Below are 27,645 nucleotides of genomic sequence, written 5' to 3'. Positions count from 1 at the left end.
AATCCTGTTTTATCTAGGTAGGTATTTACCTAAACCAGGAACTGAGCATAGCCAGACTTTAACCCACCACTTTGGTATTATGAAATACCAGATTGTTTGAAAACCTGAGTAAGCTCAAATAAGCAGAATTTTTAAAAATTCATTTTCGGATCATTCTAGATGGAACTGCAGGCAGTTAGTAGTCTGGTTGTGACATCTACCAGAGCTTACAACTGCATGGCTGGGATCTTATCCTCCCAAAATGTCTGAGCTGACTCATCAGTCCCAGAAGGGAGGAAATCAGATGCATTTTGCTATATAAATTTTAAGCAGAGATTAAATTTATGGAAGGCTTAAGTTTAATACATTGAGAAGGAACATAAGGTCTGCTTCTGAAGATTCAAGTCAACCTGCTTTGCACTGAGACAGGAATGACATATGGCTTCCCATAAACAAGAAGTGTTACGAAGGCTTCAGATTTTTGAATTAAAGAAATTAAGACACCACTATTGAAGTTAAAAAATTTATTTGGAATAAATGTTTATTCATCATATTGATGGAGAAAACACATAAGCATGAAATAATAATATACTTTAGAAGATATTTAAATAACATCTGTTATTTAAAAAGTACATTTGGGAAGTTATAAATCAGTTCTTCACTGCAAGCATTATTTAAAATTGTGTGGTAACATTCAGTATCCTGTTTGTAAATACACTCAATCAGAAATGGGAGTGGCAGGTTAGAATGACCAAGGGCTATAGATACCAGCCTTCATTGTAAGCTTTTAGAAAGTTTGTTTTAAAATACATGTAGCTGTATACTGGCTGCAGTATTTTGTTAAAAGGCAAAGCATGATCAGATCTTACACCTGTACAGACCAGGAAAATTCACTATGAAGAGCTGTAATCCAGCTCTAAGGAGCATGTGAGTTTTAAGATCTGCTTGCACTCATGAACATCTTCTTGGCTGCACAGAATAAGCACTTCACTGTTAATTGTCCATTGGAATTATGCAAATAGGTCATACAATGTGTTATTACTGGATATCTGCATAAAAGATTCTCATGAATATGTGAGATTATCTGAGATTACTTCTGTTTCAGATGCAGCTGTCCCTGAACAGCATCATTCCTTGAAACAGTTGAATGTTACATGTCCTCATATGTGCAATAATCCCAACAGTGCCAAAGACCCGGTCACTCTGTAAAGTCATTCCACAAGCCTTCAATTTAGCCATTCTCAAGAGGAATCAGAAAAAATCAATTCACTCTAATGCCACCTGTCAATGAAGATTTGTCAGATCATTCAAAAACCCATGGACAGTACAGACACCAATTATGGTCTGTTTCCTATTAATTCTCTCAGAAGATAAAGAGAAGACATCATTGTTTGCTGTAGTTCTGTTCTCCCTTGTATATTGTTGGTTACCAAAAATTGTCAGCCTCAGAGCTGAAACAGTATCTGAACTCCTTATAATTAGGGTAATTGTAGCCATTTCTGAATCTTAAAAGATGCATCACACCCAAAGAGTCAAATTACCACTTATTCTCCCATCTGAATATATATATATATATGTATACATATATATATATATATGAAGCTGGAAGAGTACTAGCTTCTTCCTAAACTCTCAGTGCCATCTCAGCATCCAGACAAAGCTGAACTAGCATCTGTATTTCAATGAATCTCAAATAGCCTGCCATGATTAGAACTTGTCTGATGCTGATTTCACACCTGTATGAGAGTAAGCTTAAGTGGGACTGGATTTCTGTATGCACAAAAAGGAGAGTACTTCACAACAGAGATCCAGTGTCAAAAAGTGTCCCATTGGGATTCTCTTTGCCTTTTCCTTCTGCTGGTAACAAAACTCCTTTCCACAAATAGCTGAAGACTGTGTCCTTTTTTGCCAGCCTCACGCCTGACTGGAACAACATATGCATCACTGACATTTGTATTTCATTGCTGCAATTCTTAGTCAGGAACAAAGCTCTGTTATAAGAAATTCAGTAGTTGTAAAACACAGCAGCCCTATGTGTTTTGCAACAGGTCACAGTGATAACTTTGTCCTGGAATTCAGCTGGCTATGCACTGCATGCAGTTTGATTTCAAAGTCTGTCCTGATAATCAAAGCCTACTGTGAAACAGGATTTAAGCACCTGAGTGTCATGCTATCCCTCTAAATTCTACTACAGCCATAAAGTTTTTGGCAAAAGAAAGGAGTGCTCCATAGCAGGCACACGAGAACTTTTGCAGACATGGGGACTGAACTTTGTCACTTGCTCCCACAGCATGAAAAACCAGGTTTATGATGATTCACAAATAAACTCTTTTGATCTGCCTCTTCCCAAGCCTGTTACATAGGTACACAAATGTATAACTAACACACGCTCATGCGCACACACATTCTTAAAAACTGAGGAGCAAAAGAGAAAACGATTATTGGAGAGTTTGCATTATGTGGTAATATACAACATATAAACCCATGTATGTGCAGATGTATCTATGGTATGAATTTTTACACTTCAGATCCTAATACTTTATTTATTCTTTTTAGTCTCAATGCACTGAAATTCATTGTATCTCAAGACTAAATGTATGCTAATATGTAATATATTAACTTGGTTTTAAAATGTAAAGTTTGTCATTTTATGACAGACAGAGCAACAATTTTATGCCTGAACAATAAATAATTTTCTTTTAGCTTTAATTTCTGTCTACCTATTTTGTGTTCCGTCTGCCTTATTTTGTGTTCAGGTTAGAGCTTCCTATAGACAGTTTCTTCCATGGTGCAGAACTTTGTATCTCTTTTCCTAAGGAAACAAGATTTAAATAGCTGTGTACACCATCCTTCTATCTGCCAGACCTATCTTAAGCCCACTGCTCAGTGTAAGAGTAATTGGATGTGAGGTAGAAAGTTTAAAAACAAGTTCTTTATGAGAATTGACAGTCGTTTAGTGACTGGACTCTGAAGAAGGTACCTCTTGAGGAAACAGTTTCAGGGAAAACTTGGTATTTTCTCTGAGACTTGTGGGGCTGAATTCCTTATCCTGAATGTGTTGCATTATTTGCTGGGAGAGAGAATAAAGGAAAACCATAAAAGGATGGGTGTCTGGGATTACCATAGATTTGAAGAGGGATGTTGGGATGTGGCCTAAATCCACGTGAAATTAGACATCACTAATTTTGCTGTTTGGGGAGGTACATGTTCTTCTATGTTTTGGGTGGTTTGTTTTGTGGATTGTCTTTTCTGTGTGTTTTTGTTTGTTTTTGTTGTTGCTTTCCCCCCACCCCAGGTGAATGATATTTATTTAGCCATTCGTTTCTAAGAAAAAAGTAACATAAAAAGCTCATATTTTCATGCAGTAATAATTTTCAAAAGAAGGGAATCTATCAATGCCTAATATACAGATGCAGATATTTGCCACTAAAAGTATGAGTTTCTGGGGAAATTCACTTGGATGGTGTAACCTAAATGGCTTGTTTAAGCTTCTGGAGGTGTTTTTATCTCTTCCTAAATCTTGTCACTCAGGTTTCTATGTCACAATCTTTTGTGACCTCTGAATTGCTTTTGTCAGACTGTGAAGTTAAGAGTTTGGTAATGTCTTTATTGAATGAATGATTACATGGAAGACCTTTAGCACATTTGATACTGCTTTCAGTGCTACTGACAGCCTGTACAGCCTGCACAGAGAGAGGAAGAGCATCCTCTATTCCCCAAGATGGGTATCAGAGGACCTGCCACTGGGGCCTGCTGTCAGGACAACCTAGAATCAGCATATGTTGCCTCTCCTACAGCAATACTTGTCTAAAAAAGTAGAGTTCAGATTCCCGAGTAATCTTTCAAAAATATTATTCTTTCAAAACAATGTGTCTTCAGCTGTTTGAGTATATTCAGATTTCTTATGAAATCGCAGAATCTCAGGGGTTGGAAGGGACTTATGAAAATTATTGAGTCCAACTCCCCTGCCAGAGCAGGACCCAAACCAGGGCAGGTAACCCAGAAACTCAGGCAGGTCTTGTTCAAGTCAGTTGTGCTAGTTGTCTTTACAGATGGTGTAGTTTCCTTTGCATAAACAAAGGCTGGGAAGGAAAGCAGAAAAGTAAATTTTTGTTAATTAAAACATGGTCTGGTGAAAATCTGGATTAAAAAAGCTTGCTTGTTCTCACCGGTTTTGTATAAAAAATTTTCAATATTTTGCATTTATAGCAATAACGGCATTTATTTTGCTCTTCCTGAAGCAACCTCCTCTATTTTGGAATTTATGAAGCAAATTATATGACACAAATACATAATCACTGATGGGGGCACATTTCTGCCAGCAAAATGCAAGCACACATGAATAGAACCTGGATTCAGAAATTCCATGAGACTACACCTGCGAATGTGTTCATCCTGTAAATTCTGAGATGTCACATGAGCGATGTATTCTCTAAGCATTAGCCTGGAGTTTTCCTCTGAATAATCAGAATTAACAGCTGTAGTCAGCTGGGCTCAAAATCTGAGGACTCAGGTTTTGTGAAATGTTACACATGATGGTCTGTTTACCTCTTCCTCTGTGAATGCATCTACCACTGATAGCATAATCATTTTCAGCACAAAGAGCACTATTGCTTTGAGGTACCAGTAGCATTTAGGAGCATGGAAAGAAAGTCTCGAGAATGTAAATGATTGGTTTAGTTAACTGTATAAACAGTGATTGATTAAATGATGACAAGAATGCATTGCTTCTGCAATAAGGAGAAGAAATCAACAAGTTGTCCTAGATTATGAATACACTAGAATCAGTACATGCATTCTTTTGGACGAACAAAAGGCTACATTTGCAGATCTTCTTAACTAAAACTGCTGGTACAGCCATGCACTGCAACTCTTAAAGCTCGTTTAATGACTCAGGAATAACCTAGTGTTTACATGGAAATTTTTCCAGTTACATTGTTTTGTACCATAGAATGGATTATTTTAAGGTTATTACTTAAGTGTTGGAATTTTTTTAAGTCCACTATATAACTCTCTGTATGTGGAGTGAGATATGTCTGGTGTTCTGTCGATTTGTGTTTTGAAACTTACCTCCTGTATTATAATTCCCTGGTGGCTAAACCAGGAATTTTTATGAAGCACTTTCCTTCCTACAGGCAGTCTTGAGGTGTCAGCTGCCATGAGGAATTTTTGAGTACTCTGTGGCCCCAAAAATGTTGGTTGTTGTATGCCAAGGTTTGAGAAAGTCATTACAGAGGGAGTTCACCCTGGCTGTATATGTGTATCCTATAAGAACACCGGGCTAAAATGACTGTCCTTATTAATTTAATTCTGTATGAATTAATCTGTCCCACAATGTGCTGGGTATATTGCTTTGAAGTCACTGAAGATGGGGCACGAAGATATGTTGTATGTCCCAGACTTACTCAAAGTAAGTGTTAAAGGTACAAAAGAACTGTCTTGTTCTTGTGTACCAGGTGTGTGATCAAATCAAAAGTTGTAGGAAGAGAGAGGTTAAGTACTGCCTGTTGAGTGTCTATTGAACATTTTATAAGTAGGTACATTTGCCAAGTAAAATGGAAACTCTGAGTAACAACCAACAGTCCCTATTTTATGTGTTATGGAAAGTTTAAACCTTTTTCCACATAGACAATGGTGTATCAGATGATCTGTGTACTCTTCACTAATCCATCGGAAACTTCCTTCTGAAAACCCTGGATGAATCCCTTCATGCTCTGTGCCTCAGATAATAATAATAATAATAATAATAATAATAATAATAATGCTAATTAAGGTATAATGCTTGCTGTGGGGATTAATTCAAAACACTGTAACATGGAAATTGTATGAGAGTAAAATACTTAGTGGGTGAAGCTGATTTGTATTTCCAATGACGATCAGAAAAGTACAATATAATTAGGTAATATATGGAAGCACAGAATCCTAGAGGCACAGCTCAGTGGTCAAGTAAGTTTTAAAATAGATACCATCCAGAACAGAGCTGTAAATTTTCAAAACCTCCTATCTCCTCTTGGTCTCCAAGATCTTGTTATTACCTACAGCTTTGTACAATCCAGAAGTTAATGGTTATACAGAATGAGCTGTTTTCTGGCTAGCAAGGGAATTAGTTATGTTTAATTACTCTTCTGGTGATCTGGTTTGTGGTAGTTTCCTTCAAGGCTAAGCTAATCAGTAGACAAAAAACCTACTTGCCCATCAGTCAAGACTGGATGGAGCTTTTGTATTGCTGTACAAGAACAGGGAAGGGCTGGATAGCTTTAGCTACTCCCGGTTTCCTAAGATTCTCTTAAACAAAGCCCTATAGGCAAGTAAAAGATACTGCTTTTAACTCCTACCCACAGCTACTAGGCCATGACTTCCCCAGGGAAGCAGCAGGCACAAGGAAAGGAGTGAGAACAGCACCTGGAACGAAACATCCGGTGCACAAATACTGACTGAAAGTCAATGCCCGAGAAGGAAGTTCTTAAAGATGTAAAAACCCCGCAGTGTTTCCAGACAGCCGGCTTACCGTATTAAAGAGTAATGCAGGATTATGCCGTGTTGTTTTGTTTTGTTTTGTTTTTTTTTTAAACTGAGCTTGCAAAATGCAGACTCAGACACTCACAGCACTGCCGCCCAGGCCTTTGCCCAAGCCCGCGGCCTTTCACCACGCTGCATTTCTCTGCTCTTCCTCAAATATCGGAGTAAATGCAGTTAAGAGTAGAACAACCACAAATACAACCCAAACTACACGTTTCTCGTCAGATTCTCACCAGACGCAGTATTCACGCCTTTTACAACACAGGGACCTGTTGTGCTTTTCCCTCATACCGGTTTAAATGAGAACCGAGGCGGCACTGCAGTCAGCCGCCTCACCGGGGCACACCCCAGGACCCCCGGTGGCCTTACTACCAATTCCCATCCCCACCACCTAACGCAGACGACTCATCAGCCCTCACTTCACGATCTGTCACCATGGGAAGGCAGCTGCAGGCAGTGTCCCTGTGCTCAGGGGGGACGCGCGGTACCACCAGAGGGAACCCGAACCCGGACCCAGGCCCGGACCCGCCCAACGCCCGCGCAACTGCCCCCTCGCCTCGCGCCCCCAGCGGGACGGAGGGCTCTGCGCATGCGCGAGGCACAGCGCGCGCCAGCCCCCCCCTTCCCGCCCCGTCCCCGCCCTCCGCCTCCCCATCCGCAGGCCGGGGCGGTCTGTGGGCAGCTGCGCATGCGCACTCGGCTCCGGCCCCGCCCGGGGAGAACCTCCCCCCGCCCCTGCCCCGCCTCCGCAGCGGGCGGGTGTCCGGCCACGCTCTTCCCTATTGGTGGAGGCGGCGCCTGCGCGCGCGGAGGGGCGGGGCGCCGGGGCGCGCCGTGCCATGTGTGCCGAACGCTGCCCGCGCGCGGAGGCCGCCTCAGAGCCGGGGCAGCAGCAGCCGCCGCCGGGCAACGCGGAGTTTTCCTGCCCTCCCGCCCGCTGCCGGCTCCCGCCCCGGGTAGGGGCTGAGCCCGGGCCATGTCCTCCGCACGGAGCTTCCTCTACGGCTACTTCTGCTTGGCCAGCCGGGCAGCAGCCCGCCGTTCCCTTCTGCTCTGTAGGGCGCCGGGGCTGCCGCTGCTCGGCGGCGTCCGCCGGCACCTTATCGCCCTCCGCTGCGCGGCGGCAGCGGGACGAGGGGCGGCGGGGGCCGGGCCGTGGGCGCCGCGGCGGCGGGGCTGCGGCGGGCAGGGGGCGGCGGGAGGTGGGTTCCGGCCGTCGCGGGTGGCGGTGGTGGTGAAGACGACGCGGTACGAGTTCGAGCAGCAGCGGTACCGCTACGCCGGGCTTTCCGAGGAGGACCTGAAACAGCTGGTGAGCGGAGGGGAGGAGGAAGAGGAGGGTGCGGTCCCGGCCTCCCCCTGGGCGCTGCCGCCGAGGTGGCGGGGATGGTGCCGGGCGCGGGGAGCCTTGCAGAGCTACCGAGGTGATGCCCGGGCTCTGCTATGGCCCGCCGGTCCGGTGGCTTTCCCTCGCCCTGGTGCAGAGCCGGGAAACGCCGCGACCGGACGGCTCTCTGGGCCCGTCAGCCCCGCTCAGAGATGGCGAGCGGCTACACAGCGGCGGTGGCCGTGAAGGGGGGGAGGGAAGGGGAGATACGAGAGGCGTCGCTTAACCACCCTCCATTCATCCACTGCAAATTATCGGGAGATCTGTGCGGTAAGCGTGTTTGGATCTTATCCTCGGAGTGATTCCAGGAGCCTTTCACCAGCTGCAGGGTTTTTTCTGGTATGTGTAATGTAAAGATTGTCCAGCGAAGTGTGTACTGAAGAAGCGCTACGCTGTGAAAATCCTCTCTTGAGACTTGCAGAGGACTAGTTAGGTCCACATCCTTGTCTCACTTCATTGCTCAGGTATTTTTCTAACCAGTCCTCTAGCTAGACAGCCAAACTTTCACATCCTTGCTACAGCTTTCAGAAAGACTTTTTCTTTCACTTCTAGGAAATATTCAGTACAAAAAACAGATGGCTGTTCCGTTAATGAAGGTACATTAAGGACAGCAGGTATATAAATGATGTAAAAATTGATACAGATACCAGGCGTCTTGTCTCTTCATATACACCAAGTTCAATAAACCCATCCTGTCCTCCAAATAGCCTCTGACTTTCTCCTTTGCCCATCTGCCACTGGTGGGCTAAAGGCTGGTATCTGTTGGAGATACTTTGGTTGCCATCCATCCATCCAGATCAGGTCATGAGCTCATGTTATCGTCTGTATTCTGAATATGACTGAGTTTGCACCTGTCTAGCTTTTGGTCTATTATGAGTGGAAATATTTTAGATCTCTGTGTGTTTGTGACATTTGAATTAATTTGCAAACTCATATATCAAGGAGAAATGCTGTGGTTGTGTAGGCTTGCTTTGTAAAGCACTAGGATAGGAAGTACAGTATCCAAAGTGGGATACTTGAGATCTTTTTCTGCATACTTCAGTTGGTCATTCCCCTCCTACGAAATTCCTGTCCAAACACTTCTACATGCTTTGTAAAGCTCTCTAGTCAGATTTCTTATGGATACAAGTTTAATGCAGAAACATCAGCCTGCATTATTATTATCACCTAAACGTAGATTCCTGTTGCCAAGTTGTCCTAGTGCTTCCTTTTACACAATGGCTATGGAGAAGCAATGTTCCTTACAGGTCATCTCTAAGGCTACTCTTCTGTCTGTCTTTAAGCTTCTCTTGAAGAAGCATTTCTTTTGTGTATAAAGAGACAGGTTATTCTCAGTGTGCAGGTAAACTCAAAAAAATCAAAGTGGGGTAGTTGGTGAACTTTCTCTAATGGCTTTTGCACCAGTTTGCACCATCAGGGCTGGGAGAGTGAATCAGTGAGCAGTATCATAAGCGTTTCAGATCCCTGAAGGTGCAGTTGACTGAATGCAACAGTAGTTGTGATTTCTCTTCTCACAGAAAGCCGTGTTTTCCATGATGGTTGATGTGTATCAGTTGGAAGATGCATTTTTAAGATAGTAACTGCACAGTGTCTGATTGTAGTAGTTGCAGGAACACGTCATTGTCCTTTTGGAAAAGCTTACAGGTATAAGGTAGCTCTCTGTATTTGGGAGAACTCTCGAGTTTTTATTCTGTGACTAGTGCTTTTTGTAAATCTAGCTTTCCCCTGAAAACACCTCAATATGAAGAATTGCAGCACTAAAACTTGCAGTGTCACCAGGTAGACAAGGGCTAACTTGCCTAATGCTGTATGTAGAAATACTAATTTAGGCTCTTGCTGCATGGGTGGGAATACAAAGATTTGTGCAAGAGCACACTCAAAAGATCTTCCAGAATAGTATCTTCTGAAAGAGAAAATGAGAGTGAAGAAATTTTTGTTGCTTCCTGTTACTTGAATTTTTTAGATGACCTGTAGAAATTTCTTTATGTTCTGCTGTGACTCTGGTCTTGTATTTTTTTCCACTCAAACTTTCTGAGCTAATGGCAGCCTCAGTAAATAGGTAATGTGAAGGTTCTGGAGACCCTTACCCGCTCATTTCTTAGAGTGATTGCTGCAAAGTGTCCTTCGCCCTCAGTGTGACAGCTTGGGAGCATGTCTTCTGCATCCTGAGGTTAGCTGTACTCTGTGCTCCCTTTGTCCCTGCTTCTCTGGAGGAGACTTCAGAAGCTGGTCCCTAGGCTGCTGGTCTCTGAGAAGTGGGGCCAGATGTAGCCCTTTTCATGTGTAATGAGTCCCTGCTGATGCTACCCAGGTGATGTCCAGTTTTTCCTGAAGGTCGTGGTAGCTCAGTCACAACGAACAACTGAAAGGAGCAAGGTGGGAGCTGAGGCTCTCAGGAAAGCCTGCTGTTCGGGTAGCAGCCAAGAGTGAAAGCAAAAGCATTGCTGCTCAGGCTGCCTAGAGCTGGCTTGTGATGTGGCAGCATCGAGGAGGGAGTCTGTACCAGCAGAGGAGCTCGGTGCTGTTGACCTCTGTCACGGATGTTTAGACATCCAGACACTGGCAGCCTGAAAACACAAATTCAGTTTCAAGGCAGTGGTGGAGGCTTAGATTTGAGAAGCCATGCCTGGGCTTGTGGGCTGAAGAGATGTTTTAAAGTTCCTGGAAAGTAACTCATGTCTCTACTTGAAAGCTTAAGATTTTGGCATAGCACGTGGTGATCATTGTGGGCTTAAGCAATTGTGCCTGATGGTGAAGACAGGAAAGAGGACCTGAGCTTAGTGTGTTAATGTATTAAGACAGAAAATGCAGTAAATCACTTTATGCAGATATGGCACTGCCTGTGTGCCTTTGGGCACACATCCTCATTAGATGGGTTTTGTTCTGTATTTAGGGAGGCTGACTGTGAAACTGGTATGAACCAATTGGTATTAATATATGATGCAGATCATAGCGTGGATCATATGTGTGATATACTATATAAATCACAATATGCTGCAAGAAAGAGTATCTCAGTGTTGAAGCTGGCTGTCTGACACTTTTAAAATGCAACAGAGAGGCCCTGGGCAGCTCTGGTCCATGTACTTCTACTTCCTGTCTTTTGAACACACCAAGTGAGTTGTACTTACAAACACCCTTAAATGTTGCAACCTGAAAGCTGCAAGGTTAAGTTTTCAGAATTCTTCCTTCATGCAGAACAGGTGAAGCAGAGATGGAGCGAAGGCAAATACTCTTGGAAGAGTGCTTAGTAGGTCTGCATCTGTACATGCACGTTATGTATGCTTGCTTCAGGTGTGGTTTTTTTAATGTATCTTGCGGCAGATAATTTCACACGTACAAATGAATCTTTTACATCTGATTATAGCTGCACCGAAACACATCTGACTATCTTAAACAGTATTCTAATTCTGCACTATTCTGAAAATTGTCATTAAGAGCTCTGAACACTGTTGTACAGAATCTCTAATTGTGAGATTAGAGGTCTATAAAAACAAGATATTTCTCAATGAGATAGTTCTCTTCTAATACCAGGAAAGAAAAAAGTGGTGGTGGTGGAAAAAAACCCCAACAACCCCCCCCCAAAAAACCAAACAAAAAAACCCCACCAAAAGCCATGCACCAAATCACACAAAGAGTACTTTCGTTTGTCTTTAAGAAATTTACTATCAGCAAACCTATGCAGAGCAAGCATTGTTGTTCTTATGTATATTCAGATAACCTAATATCTGAGTGGGAGAGATAAGGCTAATTTCCTGAGTCCTGTTTTTTTTGTTTGTTTGATAGCTCGATTGAGATGCAGCTGCCAGCTTCTCACTGCTGGAAGGTATTTAGGCAAGATCAACAATTTAGCTGTCCGAACATACTTCATATGCAGTTTTAATTACCTTTGAAAATGTCTTGTTAGACAAAAAGTATTTTTGTTTTAGTTTTAACTGGAGGTAAATTATTCATGTGGACCGCAGCAGATACTATCTTGTGGCTTGTTTATGTGTCTGTCTTTGGAGTTAGAGGTTTGGATAGGTTTTGCCTCTTTATTAGCACGGCAGCAAATTGGCAGGGGTGATCATCTCAGAAATGTGAAGTTCACATAGCTTTCCTGAAAACTGGTATCTTGGTAGAGTAAAGGTAACCTGTTAGCAGGATACTGTGTCCCCTAAAGGAGGCAAAATCTGAACTCATCTGCAGCCCAGTGCACCATCAACATACTGAGGAGGATTGGTCAGAAAGGAAGGAGGGTTTCCCAGCAGGTAGGAGACCAGCTTCAGTCGGAGTGTGTATGTTCTTGTGCACCAGTTCTCTTTGTGCAGAAGCATATTGCTTCCAGCCCTTCCTGCCCAGTTCCTAATTGAGGTGCTTACAGCACTAGCTGTTAATAATTTGCACATTACAGTTTTTGTGTTTCTTAGGAAATTCTCTCCTGGGACAGTAGAATTCTTTTACATCAAGTGGTAAAAGATACTTTTTTTAGTGTCACTTGTGAATTACCTGTCATAAATATTAGTGCTTTGGGTTTACAAACTTCATAGCACCACCTGAGCCAGCCATTTGGAAACTTCTTTCTACGAAGAATTCATAGAATTCTTTGGTGATCTGTACCATCTTACATGCCTGTGATCATGTGGAACTCTATTTAGAAAATGTTACTCAAATATTTGTAAAACAGTAGGATTTTTACAGATGCAAGAAAAGTAGCAGAAGGAAAAAGCAATACGCAAAGTTGAAATGAATTTTAAAATGTAAACAGATAATAGAGATAATCTGTGTAATCAGATAGTTGTTTTATAATAGTTTTCTTAAAAAATTCTCAGTCATATATAGCAAACAGTTGCAAAAATACAACATTTCGGTTTACCTAAATAGGACATCATGGAGTATCACACCAAGCATCTGATACTTGAAACAGCTGAAAATGGCTGCCTTTTGGAAGTGACTTTAATACTGGTTTTAAGTGCTCATCTAGTTGTGTTTTATGACATTATGTTTGTGTCCTGCTGAATTGAGTTGCCTGGATTGCACTGGATTTCTAGAAAAGCATAGAAAGTGGTTAATGCTCTGTTTATAGTTAACACAGCAATTTGCTCTTATCAAAGGTATTAGCCTTTCTATTAAAACCACTGTGTGCATTTTTCCGTTGTTAAAATTACAATAATACTTTATTGTGGTAGATGAAAATCTTGGAAAACAATTATGGCATTTTTGCATTGTTCACATGTGGGTCAAACTCTTGCATCAAAGCAGCATTTCTCTAAAGCTTCAGGAACATAATGTTGCCAGTTTTGTTTAACAAATGAAGAAATTATTGAAGTCGGCTACTACAGAAGTAATGGTGTACAAAATGTTACAGTGTGCAAAACACTTCCTAATCATTACTATATATCAGATATAAAGGCAGCATTTGAAAAGCTGCCATGACTATGAAAAGGAGGGGTCTAGGTTGCTGAAGAAGACTGTGATGAAAGTATAAGCAAAAAATTTTCCTATCTGAAAACTGGCAGAAACCTAGCTCATATCCAGGAACAACATTAGGAAAATTTTGAGCACTTGACAGTGGGGTTAGTGCATCAGTCAGCAGCAGACAGGCAAGAATGCTGATCAGGGTAGGTTCAATATATCAGTTCAGTGAGCCTGGAATTCTTCAATAAGGAGTTAATTTCACTTTTTTTTTTTTTTTTTTTTTTTACCCAAATTTTGTCACTGTGTCAGCTCTTTTCTAGCAGAACTGTGTAAGATCAAATGATGTTTCTAGAGAAAAAGGAAGTGGAGAACACACTTTCTCTTTTAAGAAGGAGTTAAAGTTAAGCAATTAAGTTAAGTTTGAGGAGTTAAGCAATTTTTGTGAAAGCAGGGTCACAGAATCACACAATGGTTTGGTTTGGTAAGGATCGTAATGATTACTTGGTTCCAAAGCCCCTTTTTGTGCAGGAGCCCAGGCTGCTCAAAGCAGAAGCCAGCCTGGCCTTGAACACTTCCAGGGATGCATCATCTGCAGCTTCCCTGACCAACCTCAGTGTCTTACCCTCACATTAGGGATTTCTTCCTAATATCTAAATTTACCCTCTTCCAGTTAAAACAACCCCCATTATACACTTACTGAGAAAGACTCTCTCCTCAGGTTACCTGTAGCCCCTTCATGTGCTGGAAGGCTGCTAGAAGGTCTCCTGAGAACCTTCTCTTCTCCAGGTAGAACAGCCTCAAGTCTTTCTGCATGTCTTCGTAGGAGAGGTACTTCAGCCCCCTCATTGTCTTCATGGCTCTCTTACTCTCCAGCAACTCTATCTCTTTTCTGTGTTGGAGTCACCAGGGATGGACACATTACTCCAGGTGGTGTATCAGGAGAGCACAGTAAGGGGACAGAATCCCCTCCCTTGACTCACTAGCCACGCTTCTTTTGTTGCAGCCCAGCACACAGTTGGCTTTCTGGGCTGCAAGGGTGCATCACTGGCTCATGTTAAGCTTCTCATCAACCAACACCCCCAAGTCCTTCTCCTGAGGGCTGTTCTCAATGCATTCTTTTCCCAGCCTTTGCCAACAGCAAATAGTGTGCTTGGGATTGCCCTCACCCACGTGCAAGATTTGCAATTAGTCTTGTTCATCCTCATGGCATGAGGATGTGTTCCTTTGATTTTTATTTTCTTCATGAAAGCAGTATGTGATCTCCTGAATGTATCTTTTTGTCTTCTGCACTTTTTAATTTAAGATTCAAAAGCTGAATCATGCTTTAATCCCACTTGCGTGCAGATTATTTTTACATTATGAAATAGGAAAGCTTAGTATGTGATTGCAGTTCTCAACAAATCAGAAAGTTTACTGTCTGGGCTGTGAGGAAGACTGGATTTGTTTCTAGCATGACAGATGAAGATGTAACTTTACTAGTAGTTAACTCTGGAATTTATGAAAATTACTTGCATGCAACTATAGATTTCTAATCTTTGACTTTGCTGCTTTATCAGGTTTTGAGTAAGTTTTCCTAATTTGTCAGGGAATCTAAGATTGTATTATTTGAAGCATGTACTACATTCAGAGGTATTCATAATTCAAAACTTAACATGTTTGAAAAAAAATTTTTTTTCCATATGCCTATCAAACTAACTGTGTGTTTCTTTTAAAACTGGGAGTGGTAGCTTTGCCAATATTTGAGAGATGTGCATAATCTAAAAAAGCAATATGTAAAAATATACAACTTTTAATAATGCTGTATTCTGCTTCTTGAACTTATGGCATGGGACCACCTCTCCAACCTGTCAGGGTTCCCTTGAATGGCATGTACCTGTAGTGATCATAGTATTTTCCTCTTCAGATTAAAATTCAAACCTCAGTGCTTCACTGTTGCACTCTAAATCTATTTGTTTGTTGTTTCTTTCTGTTGAAATTAAGTAGATTGGAAAGCAATGATATGTTCTTGTCTTCCTGCTGGACTGTGTGTGTCTGTGTTGTCACTTTTATTGTGGATATTGGCAGCAATTGTTTCTAGATCTGTGGGGTTTTTTTCCTATATCAAGAATCATAATCCACATATCTAGACAGCAGTGGGTATTTTCATGTTGCTTGGCTTCACTTGGCTTTTGTATTTGTGCCTACAAGCTATGTCCTTGTTGCATGGCATTGTTCCTGGAGTGCCAGCATTACTCAAGGACAGCAGATCCACAGTTTAGGCCTAGTGGGGTGATGGTTGCCAGAAGTGGGAGACGAGACTTCAGAAGGAAGGCAGTCAATCAAATGTCTCTTGCCTAAATGACTGTTCAGAGAGCCCTGTGAAAAATTACCCATCCATAAAAAAAAAAGGTTTGGGCCAGAAGATAAGACCATTTTTTAGGCATTCCTTCTAGACCTTTTCTCCCTCAGGCTCCTAAGGAAAATAACTCCATTATAGAACACATCCTGCTCACCTCAGTGTGTTTTCCCAATGCTTTCCTCTTCTGGAAGCCTGCTTTGCATTGCATTTTTACCATGATGTTTAAATACATTACTGAAGCTATGCCTGAATATTTTTGCCCAGTTTGTCCCTGCTTTCATGTACTAATGCATTTTCAAATAGAATAGCTCGCATGTATATATCAATGTACTTTATTTTACAATCTTGCATGCTACTGAGGTCAGATTAATAGGGTTACAGTTGTACTTGTTTCTTCCCACTCTCCATGGATACTTCTGCTTTTGGGTACTTCTGCTAATGCCACGCATAGCTGATCACCCTTGTTTTCTGATGCAACATTTTCTGTATCTTTTAGTAGTCTTTGGTTTATTTTTTTCCTGTTCCAGGAGCCTAGTGGGACTCAGCAAATGCCATGTTTCCTGTGTGTTTACAGACCTGTAGTTTATAACATGTATTATAGCATGTTAATACGTGCACTTTTCAGTTTCATCTTACTCATCTTATTCGTCTCTCCAGATAACACTGGAACAAAATACTTACCTGTGGTGCAGGGCTCCAAACCTGTGTGTGGCCCCTCACATAGGCTTTCACAGCTTCAAGAAGTGCCTCACATACTCCATTTTGTAGATCTTGAGCTTCATAGGAACAGCCTTATTATTTCCTAGCCTGTGTCCGTAAGGTCAGTCTGCAATCCATTTGGAATCCTTTCCTTTTGGAAGGTTCACCGGGACAATTATAAAACAGAGCTTACCCCAAAGGAACAAGATTTTGCAAGTTGTCTTCATCCAGAAGCTGAAACCTGTGAGCCTTTTTAAGGGGTCAGTTGGAAAGACCAAAGCCTGGCATGGTTTTGTGGGCCTGTCCAGGTAGTGGTCTCTGGAGCCAGGCTGTCCTGCAGTCCAAGGTTTTCAGATTCCTCCCACACTCTGTGGGGAGGTAGTCATGCACGCAGTAACTGGACTGCCTGATCTCCAGTCAGTTCTTTTGAAGGAGGTGGTGGTCTCTGTCTTATTCATTGGTCTTGGTGCAGAGCTCTTTTATTTAAGAAGTGGTATTTGCTGTAGTTTTAGCATGGAATTCAGGCCCTGGATATGAGACAGTGGGCACAAAAAAACATGGGAGGGTCAGTCTGAATATTGGGAGACACTTCCCAGTGATGATGAGTGAGTGCAGGGAGAGGTTACTCAGAGAGGAGGTGGAGGCTCCATCTGTGAACATTTAAAGCCACCTGGACACAGTCCTAGGCAAGCTACTCCAGGTGGCCCTGCTTGAGCAGGGAAGATGGACAAGGTGATCTCCAGAGGTTCCTTCCAACCCCAGCCACTTTGTGACTGTATGGCTTCTGCCCACAAGAGCTGTAGGCATTTACCTTGTTTGTTTAGAGCAGCTACATGATAAGGAGCTGATGATAAGGATTCCTGCTTGGTAGACTTGACTGTGGTTGGGCTGTGTCAGGCTGTTCCTTTGTGAATTCTTAGCTAAATGACCTTGTGATTTATTTACTCTGAAGTAGAGGGATGAGACTAGCAATCAACAGACTGTTATAATCTCTGGAGCCTTCTGCAAATTAAGATGATTCATTACGTCTGTAGATACAGTTTAGCCATTTAAACTCAAAGCCCTAACTTCTAGTTTGACCTGTTGCTTAGTGATACCTCATTACTTTTTATAGAGATAAGTTCGAAGACGAGACCTCTACCTGTTAGATACCTGTTCTGCAGTGCTACCTTTAGCAAAAGTAGAAGATTCTATGAAATTGTTCAGCTAGTCATCAGGATACTGGCAGCTTATTTGCTGAGCATCCCCATCTGCTTTGTGAAGCTATTGATGAAATAATTTAACACACCTAAGGCAAATGTAAGTTACAGAGCAGGTACTCAACAGTGACACTTACTGATACCACTCCCTGCAGTAATGCCAATGAAATGTTAGCTGTAGGCTCACCACAGACATTAGTGATTCAAACTCTGCAAATTATTGTAAGCAGATTCATTACACTGTCATGGCTCTGAGATAAAAGCTCTCTTCAACCAAGTTGAAAGATAGCATGCTGACAAATTAGCCAAATAAATAGGTACATAAAACTGTAATATGGAATTCGCAGTTTCTGTTGTGTGTGGAGAGGACAGCTTTTGGAAATAACAGCCTGAAAGATCTGTGCTGCTGCAGCAGTCTGCTTGTCTGGTGCTCATCTTTCATTCAGAGCAGATATTTCTTGAGAAGGCATGAGTGGGAACCCTGATTTTAGTAACACAAATTGATTTATATATATATATATATATATATATATATATATATATATATATATATTCACAGCTGTCTCCTAGGAGCTCCCTGCTGCTGAGATGTTTTGACTGGTGATGGTCTGAGCCTTCATGTCCCACTGTCCTTCTGAGATCTGCACTGGTCTGCAGCACAGCTGGAGAGGTCACAGTGCAAACTGTTGCCATTCACAATAGGTCGCCCTCCAACCCTGATGGAGTAGCAGTATTAAACACCAGCCAGGCAGGCTGGTAGCAAAGTCTTGTGGCTTTTTTTTTTTTTTTTAAATTGGCTGGAAACAGAAGTGCTGAGTGAACAAGCTGACTCCTGTTCTTACCTCTGCTGTCAGGCTGGTTCCAAAGAATGTTTATCAGTATGGTGATATGCACTTTATAAATATAAATAATATAAATATAAGTATAAATATAAATATAACGGAGTATTTCTTGTCCTTTCTGGTGGCAAAGCAAGGTTAATTTGTGTTTCAAATGTACAATTAAAATTCTCACTTCTAGCAAAGTGGAACTATTGTGCTCAGTGGCAGATGTCTGTGGGAGACAAATACCTTCTTTTGTCCTTTTCACTTCCTCTTTTCTGCTGCAAATTGTCATGAGAGGCTGACAGCAGACCTGGCCATGTGGAGTGCTGTCACTGGCCATGGTCTTGTGTGCTCTTTCCCTCCCCGCAGCAGCCTGGTGACACTTTTCAAGTTCCCACTGCAACACCACAGTGCTGGGGTGTGCGCTCATGGTAGCTGTAGAGTGGAAGAAAGCAGTAGAAACAAAGGGTTTAATTGTGTGAGGCAATGCATGACACATACTGTGTAGCTGAGTAAAGCAGTGCTAACAGGATTTGCAAAGGTGACCTGAAAGCTTTGGATGTTTTGTGATTGGCCACATGCTTATCTGTGTGTGACTGGGCACAGCTGGCAGCTGCTCCCACTGTCTGCCTCTAGAGCTATTGGTGGCATCTAGGAAAAGTCTGTTAGAGATGTTAGAGCTGTTTCTAGCTGTAACTAATTGCTCCTGCAACTTAATTGCTGAATGCAAACACACTGTGATGCTACTCAGGAGCTGCCAATTCCATTCTTTGATGTTTCTTCACCAAATCTCCCTTGGCATTTAGCTCATGGTTGGATTTCTTGGCATCAAAAGGTGTTGGGTGAAGAAAGATCTCATTTGGTGGCACTGGCTTGCAGTTATATTCTGCCAGTCCCCTCCCCTTGGCTGTGGTCCTCTGTGGTTTGGGAGTCTCTATGGAAATGGGATTAGATGTGGCTGTCTGGCACTCCTTTCTGTTGGAAGGTTGTGCAACTCTGAGTAAAGGCACTTCAGTATACTGCTGGAAGTGCTTGTTCAAAGCCTCTGGCACAGACTAATTTATCTACACAAATGCTAGGAGAAGTTCTCTTTCTGTGCTGGTAAATTGGTTTTAACTGGTTTGGAGAAAGGAAGCAATGGCAGTATAGTTACAGAATAACTCAAGATAGAAGGAGCCTCTGGGTGTCATACAATCTAGCCAGCTGCTCAAAGCATAATTGCTTTGGTTACAAATGTATTTATAAACTCCTTAGCATCCTTTTCACCCTCTTCCTTCTACTTGCTTGGTCTCCATATAAACATATACTTGACAGTACCAGCCCCACATAAGCAGATTAAGTGAGGTGAAGAATTAATGCGTATTGACAGTGACTGACTTCCTTGCACAAAAAAAGTGCTGCAGAAAAATTTTCAGCCAGGAGTATAACTTGTCTGCTCCTAGAGGTCTAGATATATGAACTTCAGAATGGTTTCCATGGTCTAAAGAGTGTGCTAAGATTAATTAAATTCTCTATCTTTGAAAAATAATGATTCCAGAATGCAACTGTTAAATACCATTTGTCTTGTTACTGTTGAGATTTTGTTTTAAAAATCTGGTCTGTAATCCACAGGACAGTATCAGAGGTTATAGATGGTTGTTAGGCTTTTTTTGCTGCAGACGAAATGTCACCCTTGTCACTATTTTGCAGTCTTCCTAGCTCAAATGCAATTTGAAGGTTAATGGTTTAGATATTTGAAAGGTCTGTGTTTTCTATGTTGTAATTTCTGGTTTTTTTTCTGTTATGCTTTCTTTCTGTAGCAGTATTTACAGCTCTTTGTGTAACTTGAGAGCTTTTAGCATAATAGATAAGTATAGACAGTATTGCTATTTTATATATATCTAAATAGAGTTAAATCATTTAGCGGATTCAAGGAGAGCAGTGTCTGATGTCAGTGCAGCGTAGCTGGCTGTGGTTTTGTGTAGAGCCCTCTCAAGATTTGTGAGGATTGGCTGCTCTGACCATGTAACTCATTGAGTGAACCAGTCAGTGTAAGATGACTGTATGTAGAGATTTATCTAATGGAAAATTGCTTATAAAAACATGTCTCTACTGAGATAATATACGTGCTTTTTATGGTTTTTATTTGTATTACTCATATAGTGATTAATTTCTGCCAAATCAACTTGTGTCTCACAGCTTGCCTTGAAGGGATCTAACTATGCTGGTCTGCTGGAGCGGCATCGCATTCACACAAAAAACGTGGAGCACGTTGTAGACAGTTTACGGTAAGAATGTGTGAATCTTGAGAACTCCATGCACAGTGCAGACATCCACGAATTGTGTAAAACAATGAAGGGAAGCTTAGTGCTACAAGCTTTAATAAATTAGGAAAAAAAAAGACTGAAGCAGATGAAGTGTCATTCCTGAAATAAACATGATGCAGACTGTATCAGTTAAGTTAAGCTGTGGTATTATCTTGGAAATATGGAAAAGATGTAAAGGATTTGTGTGAGTGTCAAATGCTTGTAACCTAAATACTCCTGTAATTACTCCTTAATTACATGCTTGTTTTTGAGAAGGGTGTGACAAGGAACAATACAGGACACATTCAGACTTTTTCTACACTTTGTAGGAACGAGAGGATAGAAGTTCGTCTTGTTAAACGTCGAGAATATAATGAAGACACAGTTCGGTGGGCAGATGCTGTTATATCAGCAGGAGGTATGACTTTATTCTTGCAGTATATTTCCATAGATACATTTTTTAAAAATATTTTTCATTGTGTGAAACGTATGGATGCACACTTTGAGAACAAATTGCTTATCTGATTGCCAGAAAATATGACAAAATGCCGTGGTTGTGACCATTCTTGACCTCTAGAATCTAAAACTCTAGCACTAGGAAGTGAGTGTGCACAGCCACTTTGGAAATATTTAGTATTGTCTTGTGTAAAACAGTATAAACTAGGAATTTATTTCAAATGAAGAAAATAAAGTGCTTGCTTTCACATGATTGCACATAGGCCTTAATTCTACTTATTTGTTTTTGTTACGTGGGGAGGTGGAGACTAACATACTACCTTCTCCTCACATTGCTCAAACTGTATTTCTTGCTTTAACACTTAATTCCCATGACTGAAGTATCGAGTTAGATGTTATAGGTGCAACTATGTAACTTCTAAGCAGTCTGTTTTATTGCAGAAACAAAGCAATGAACTGACTGAGAAACCCTCCTGATTGTTTCTTTTTAAGATTGGATTGCAGCTGTTCCTTCAGTGAGAATTTTGTGACTTGCTGCAAATACTGCAGTGTGTTGCTACACATGTTCCACCATTTGTGGCAGTTAGATTTGACCACTGCTCTGCCTTTCTTCACTGGTCCACTTTTCCCTTAGCTACTGGTTACCACACAAATTGGTTGGAAAAGGCATACATGTACATTCCTGAAGCATCCTGATAATACACCTGTAGATTTCAAGGAACTCCTTTAAGCTGGAGATTAAAGTGCTGGTTTGGCTGTGTCAACATCTGTCATGATTATTAGGCAAACAGCTGGGAAATAATACATCATCAGAGGTTTTCAGAGCTTGTATCTTGATTGTTTCAGGTTATAGTTGTCCGTCTGTTTAATAGACAGGAAAGAATATCAGTGCCTAAAGAAAACAGTGACACCTCAACCGTTTTATTAATGACTTCTTTTGCAAGCATGCCCATTTGGGACTAAGTAAAACCTTTACATTGTGCCATCTAGGAGAACAACTGAGATGTAACTGAAGTTATGGTTTTCATGTGATTTGGAGTAAAATGTAGTATTGCTTTCTGTCTCCTGAGGCTTTGATTAGAGATACTTTCTAAATTTAGTTTCTTAAAGAATTTATCTTAGCAACTGATGTACAGAAATTTCTATAAATTTCTCTTCAGACTTGCTTCTGCAAAATTCATCTTCCTGGACTTGTCTAGCTATCAGATGAGTAGTACTTTTTCCAGTCACATTTGTTATCTTGAATTCAGTTGTTACTACTCTGCTTTGAAAGGTGTCAGTATTTCTGTGGTCCCCTTATATTTCTGTGATGATTATCATAGAATGATTCGGGTTGGAAGGCACTTTTAAAGGTCATCTAACCTAATCCTCCTGCTGTGGGCAGGAAGACCTTCCACTAAACCAGGTTGCTCAGAGACCCATCCAACCTGACACTGAATGTTTGCATTACCTAGCTGGTTGGTGATACAAAAGCAGGTAGTGGTAATGCTACAGTATGTGTGAGACTTTTTTCTTTGGGGTACTAGAATTTGAAGTAAAACTAACTTTTGTTTTGCTTTTTCTGTAGGTGATGGTACGATGTTGCTGGCAGCCAGTAAGGTCTTTGATAAATTTAAACCTGTTATTGGAGTAAATACTGATCCTGAAAGGTAAAAACACATTTGAGAAAGCAGTGCTTTATTATTGTCTGTCATGATGCGCATCTGCTCTCATGACGCAGGAGGCACATGTGTGACATTTGTCAGCGTAAGTGTCTTTTTACTGGGTTGTAGCTATCAAGTGAACCTAATGTTCTATTAAAAAAGCTTCCACCATGAGTTATGCTGCCTTTTCTGGGAGGATACTGGTTAAGTGACTCTTTTAAACTACCACAGCTGTTTTCTCACACTTGTGTAGTGTGAAACAAGTGCAGTGTATCAGCACTTGGAGCTGGTTAACTTGTGTTACTAACCAAAAGCATAATGCATACAGATGGCAGTATAGAACAGAAACAGGAAAAGGACCTTAAAAGCAACTAACTGTGGCATCTGAACACAGAGAAAACTTGTTTCTTTATGAAGAAGGGGAATCCTATTTAAAGGCTGATAGGGTCTCAGAGGAAGAAGTTCTTTCTGGTTTCTTCATGTAAACCATGTCATGCTGCAGTCTTCTCAGCAAATTAATGACAGTTGTCTTATTATAAACTGTACACAGATTGCATCCACTTAGCTGTAAAATTGATTTGGACAGGTGGATGCATCTTATTAGTACTGGCCTGCTTGTATAACTTTCAAATGGATGGCAAGTAAAACTCAGAATTTGCCAGGGCTCTATCTGCTGAGATTACCAAATTAATGTTTCTGCTTTTGCTACTACCAGTTTAATCTCAGTAAATAAAAAAATGAAGGCCAAAAGTTTTGATTCCTTCCATGCTTCTCTTCCAAACTTTTCAAATGCTATGAGTAGTTATTCTATAATATCAAGCCTGAACAGCAGGGCTCAGATACAAGTGCCTTCAAGTCATCGAATATTATCGTCATGAAAGGGGAGAGGTACTCAGTCTTCTGGCTTTGGAATGAGATTCTTTTGATCTTAGGCGTGTTGTTTACCTGTCTTGTATCACTAGTTGTAAATGGAGAAAGTTTTCTTTATAATTTGCAAGGTTTATTAAGCTTGCATTTATTGTCTAGATCTATAGTGACAGGAACTATAATAATACCTACATATTCTGGCAGGATTACTAGCCAGTTCTTAAGGGAAATGTTATAGAAATATCCCACATCTCACATGCACCCCAGGAGGTGAAAAAGATGTACTGTTGATGATATGTTATCAGTGTAAGAATACTGTATGTTCATAAAGGTCAAATTGTGACTTTGCTTTATGTAACAAAAAGAGATGTTTTGTTTTTTAAAGGTACCAAATCTTAGTAGTAATTTTGAGTGTACTTCTTTCGCTACCAGATCAGAGGGTCACTTATGCTTGCCTGTGAGATACACACACTCGTTTCCTGAAGCACTACAGAAGCTTTATCGTGGTGAGTTCAGGTAGGATTCACTGATACTTGGTTTTCCAAAACATGGTCAAGAGTGAGATTGGAAATCAAAGAATAAAATTTGACTGACAGTTCCAGAAAAAAGGCTTTTGTTATGACCTTCAGTAATTGATTTTCACTTGAATTAAGGAGGAAGCAAGCTGAATTCTAAAGGACAGAATAGAGAAGACTTTTTCATTAAGTATTCACATTCACTATTAACATTCCAGAATACTTCAGAATGTTGTGCCAAACAGAAATAAGTCCTTTGCATGAAAGCATACTACTGTTGGGTTTTGCTTATACTAATAGTATATTTAAGTTGCAGCTTGAAATGTAACTGTGGTTGTGCATAGAAAAGTTCTGAAATGAAGTGAATACAGTCATCCACAGTGATTTTAAGCAACTGAAAAAAAAAAAAGTTTTGATAGGTACTGCTAAATCAAAAGGTACTTTTATCATACATATTCTGAAACCTAGAAAAGAGAAGCTTTTAGCTCTCCATCATGCTGTGTTGCTACTACAAGGCTGGTAGTGCTAATGCAGACAAATTCCTGTGGTAATCTAACCCTTTCTTATGTTTTGTTGGGTGCCATGTTATATTTTTGTTGCTGACACTCCTCTTGCTGCTCCTTATTTACCTGAAGCCTCACTAGAGTGAAACACAGTATCTCCCTGGTTGTTTTTCCAGAATAATAGGAACTGATACTCCTAAGCAAGGACCTGAGCAGATGTTGCATAGAGTTCTGGCATTTCTTACCTTGATGTGGCCCTAGGGAGATGTTAAGTGGGTAACTGGATCGGCCCATCTGGAAGAGCTAATGGGGTCTCAGAGTTGCATAAGGATGGTGAGGTACCAGCAACTGGAAGAAAAGGAATTGTCTTGTTTTCTTATCCTTGAAGTGTCAGCCACTTTAGTGCAACAGTCTGTTTCAGCACTTGACTTTGATTTATCAAGGACAGGTTATGTTAGACTACTATGTTTACTTTTTTGATAGTCATTGATGTGGCATGATCTCCTGGTAGTGGTACAATAGAGGTATGGTCCTATTTTCTAATTTTACATAGGGTCTTGACATGTTCTAGCATGAGTTTTGTAAGGAGAGTGGCATAATGGTAGTTATTGCTCCCTGACTGCTTGACTACCTAAAGCCCTGCATGGAATGTAAGGACAGATTTCCTTACACTAGGGAAATGTAAAATGAGGGTCTATGAGGATGACAGTGAGGACTCTCTGATCCTATCTAATTCTGTAACAAATATTTCAGCTTCTGATACCAATTTCTTTCTCCTCTAAGGTGGCAGTGGCGGCAAAGAATCCGACTATATCTTGAAGGAACTGGTATTAACCCAATCCCTGTAGATTTACATGAACAGCAGCTAAGCCAGGAGCAACACAGCAGGGCTCACATAAATGAAAGACTCCCAGATCAAAGTAGGTTAAAATCTTACTGGAGTATTATCATTTTGCTATGATTAATTGGAATAGGAGATAAAGAGTTGTAAAAGTTGAAGTATTTGAAGCCTGGGTGATGTATTTGAGAGGCAGGGAGAGATGTCATTAGCTGAAGACACAGATTAAGGTTTTTATAGAAGTTAGTATTTTTTGTTTCTATATGTTTATTTTGGACTGTACACTATAACCAGTTTTCAGTGTTAACAGTTATTTTAGAGATATTTTTAAGTAGTATTGTCTGCTGGCAAAACACCTGAGCTTTTTAAAATGCTCTTGGAGTTACTATAGACACTTGGGGTTACCCCAAGTAACCCCATGCTTTAGCTGCTCTGCACAAAAAGCATATTTATGTGTGTGTGCACGCAAATGCTCTTAACTTTTGCAGAATATGAGGTAGGTTACTGCACAAATGAAAAAGATGGTCAGACTGCCAGTAAGCAGATGAGAAGTCATAAGTAAGGGTCTCTCTAAGTATTGTTTAGTCATCAGGCAGCCTTTGACTGTTTTCTTTGTGGTGGATTGAAGATGCATGATTAACCTTAACTTAGGTCTTGCATTGCATGTCCTCACTCACCATGAACAACTTGTTAATCCCCCTTAATTACCCTGTGGTAAAAAGTCTTAATTCTTTGAACTAGGCTGCAAGTATGACTGACAGAAAAGAAGACTTAATTCAGTCTTTCAGGTTGCCTATGAGTTTTCAGGGAATGCAGTGTCTGATTATAAGTCTTGTTGGCTTATTGGCCTTGGTTCAAATGTTTGAAGTCTCAAGTAAAGGACAGTGACTGGCCTTGAGTCCTTGAAGAAACTGGAGCACTAGGTCTAGAACTGAAACCCAGGAAGCAGTGTGTTCTCTAGTGAGTTGTGAATTATCTTTGAAAATACAGGGATTAGGGTAATGATTCAAAACTTATATTAAATATCTACAGGATCTGACATTTCTGGTCCACATCTTCTGCCAGTGAGAGCACTCAATGAAGTCTTTATTGGGGAATCACTTTCGTCCAGGTATGTTCAACTGTTTGTTGTTGCAGCAAGGCACAGTTGGCTGAATTTCTTTTTACAATATTGCAATGGACAAATAGTGATGGGATGCTTTTGCTCTCAATTTTTAGTTCTAGTCTATGAACATAAAACACTGATTGTATTGTTGCTGATTACAAAGTATATTTCCAGATGGCTAAGTGTGGTGATGTCAATTTGTTGTTAGTTTTCAACCTTCCTATCTGGTCACTCTTTTATCTTTCCTGATTCCTGGTTATTTTCTTTACAGTGGATGGAAGATTTAAGATTTGCTTGTTTTAAGAAATGAATTTGTATCAAATGCTGGCACTGCATTATCTGACTGTCCTTTCTGTCCCGAAGATAAATGCATTTCTGCTAGTCAGATGATAAGATGGAGAATGTGACTTGGGTGGGATAGAAATTAAAGCATGATCCTTGGTCAGGACTTAGCCAAACTTTTACTTGTGTTTTTATATCCCTTTTTCCTTTATTCTGTATCTTTAAAAACAAAACAAAAAACCCAAATAGCTTCAGAGTGTAACATCTTGTGTTTGTACAGTGCCTAGGACACTGTGCTACTGGAAACAGTATAAATGTTCCATGAGTGTTTTGTCTTCCACCTGGACTGAAGCCTCAGACTGGCAGAAGGAATTAGTCTCAGAGAGATTAAAGTTTTCCTCTTTAGTAAATCAAACCTATTGTTAATAAGACTCTAAAAAGTTTTGTTAACATGAGTGATAAAGGAGCACAAAACTGCTTTCCAGCATTTTAGAAGAGAAACACAATGTCTATAGGAGCAAATCTGTAATAATAAATATTGGGTTAATAGCACCTTACACCTGAAGGCTCAAATAATGATGAGACTGCTGTATAGTAAGAAAAAATTAAGCTACTTTCTTCTACCCAGGTCTTACTGTGTGTGTCAGTTAAGAAAACAAGGGAACTGAAGGAAAAAACCCAATATTTTCCATACCAGCTTGCAAACATTATCTAAAACTGAATCAAGATGTCCACCTGTGTTCTTAATTTGCCTCTATTTCTGTCATCTTCCCATATTCCCAAGAGTGAATGCACAAAATGCCTTTAGTTAC

General features: G+C 40.8%; 2 protein-coding genes across 2 annotated transcripts in view; both read left to right on the top strand.

Moving 5' to 3' along the window:
• Window positions 1-1,529, top strand: part of RANBP3L (RAN binding protein 3 like) — a 29,815-nt gene extending 28,286 nt beyond the window's left edge. Inside the window, exon 15 of the mRNA XM_030467265.1 lies at window positions 1,085-1,529. Within this exon, the coding sequence (XP_030323125.1) occupies window positions 1,085-1,188 (104 nt within the window). The 3' untranslated portion in view covers window positions 1,189-1,529. The remainder of the gene's footprint in view (window positions 1-1,084) is intronic.
• Window positions 1,530-7,380: 5,851 nt separating this feature from the next.
• Window positions 7,381-27,645, top strand: part of NADK2 (NAD kinase 2, mitochondrial) — a 28,765-nt gene continuing 8,500 nt past the window's right edge. The window contains exons 1-7 of the mRNA XM_030466766.1: window positions 7,381-7,810; window positions 20,518-20,606; window positions 20,954-21,042; window positions 22,648-22,729; window positions 24,023-24,106; window positions 25,392-25,528; window positions 26,479-26,557. Of these exons, the coding sequence (XP_030322626.1) occupies window positions 7,475-7,810; window positions 20,518-20,606; window positions 20,954-21,042; window positions 22,648-22,729; window positions 24,023-24,106; window positions 25,392-25,528; window positions 26,479-26,557 (896 nt within the window). The 5' untranslated portion in view covers window positions 7,381-7,474. The remainder of the gene's footprint in view (window positions 7,811-20,517; window positions 20,607-20,953; window positions 21,043-22,647; window positions 22,730-24,022; window positions 24,107-25,391; window positions 25,529-26,478; window positions 26,558-27,645) is intronic.

This window comes from Calypte anna, chromosome Z, assembly GCF_003957555.1.
Source record: "Calypte anna isolate BGI_N300 chromosome Z, bCalAnn1_v1.p, whole genome shotgun sequence".
NCBI lineage: Eukaryota > Metazoa > Chordata > Aves > Apodiformes > Trochilidae > Calypte > Calypte anna.
The sequence above is the reverse complement of the archived record's forward strand: the minus strand, read 5'-3'. Positions and strand labels throughout refer to the sequence as shown.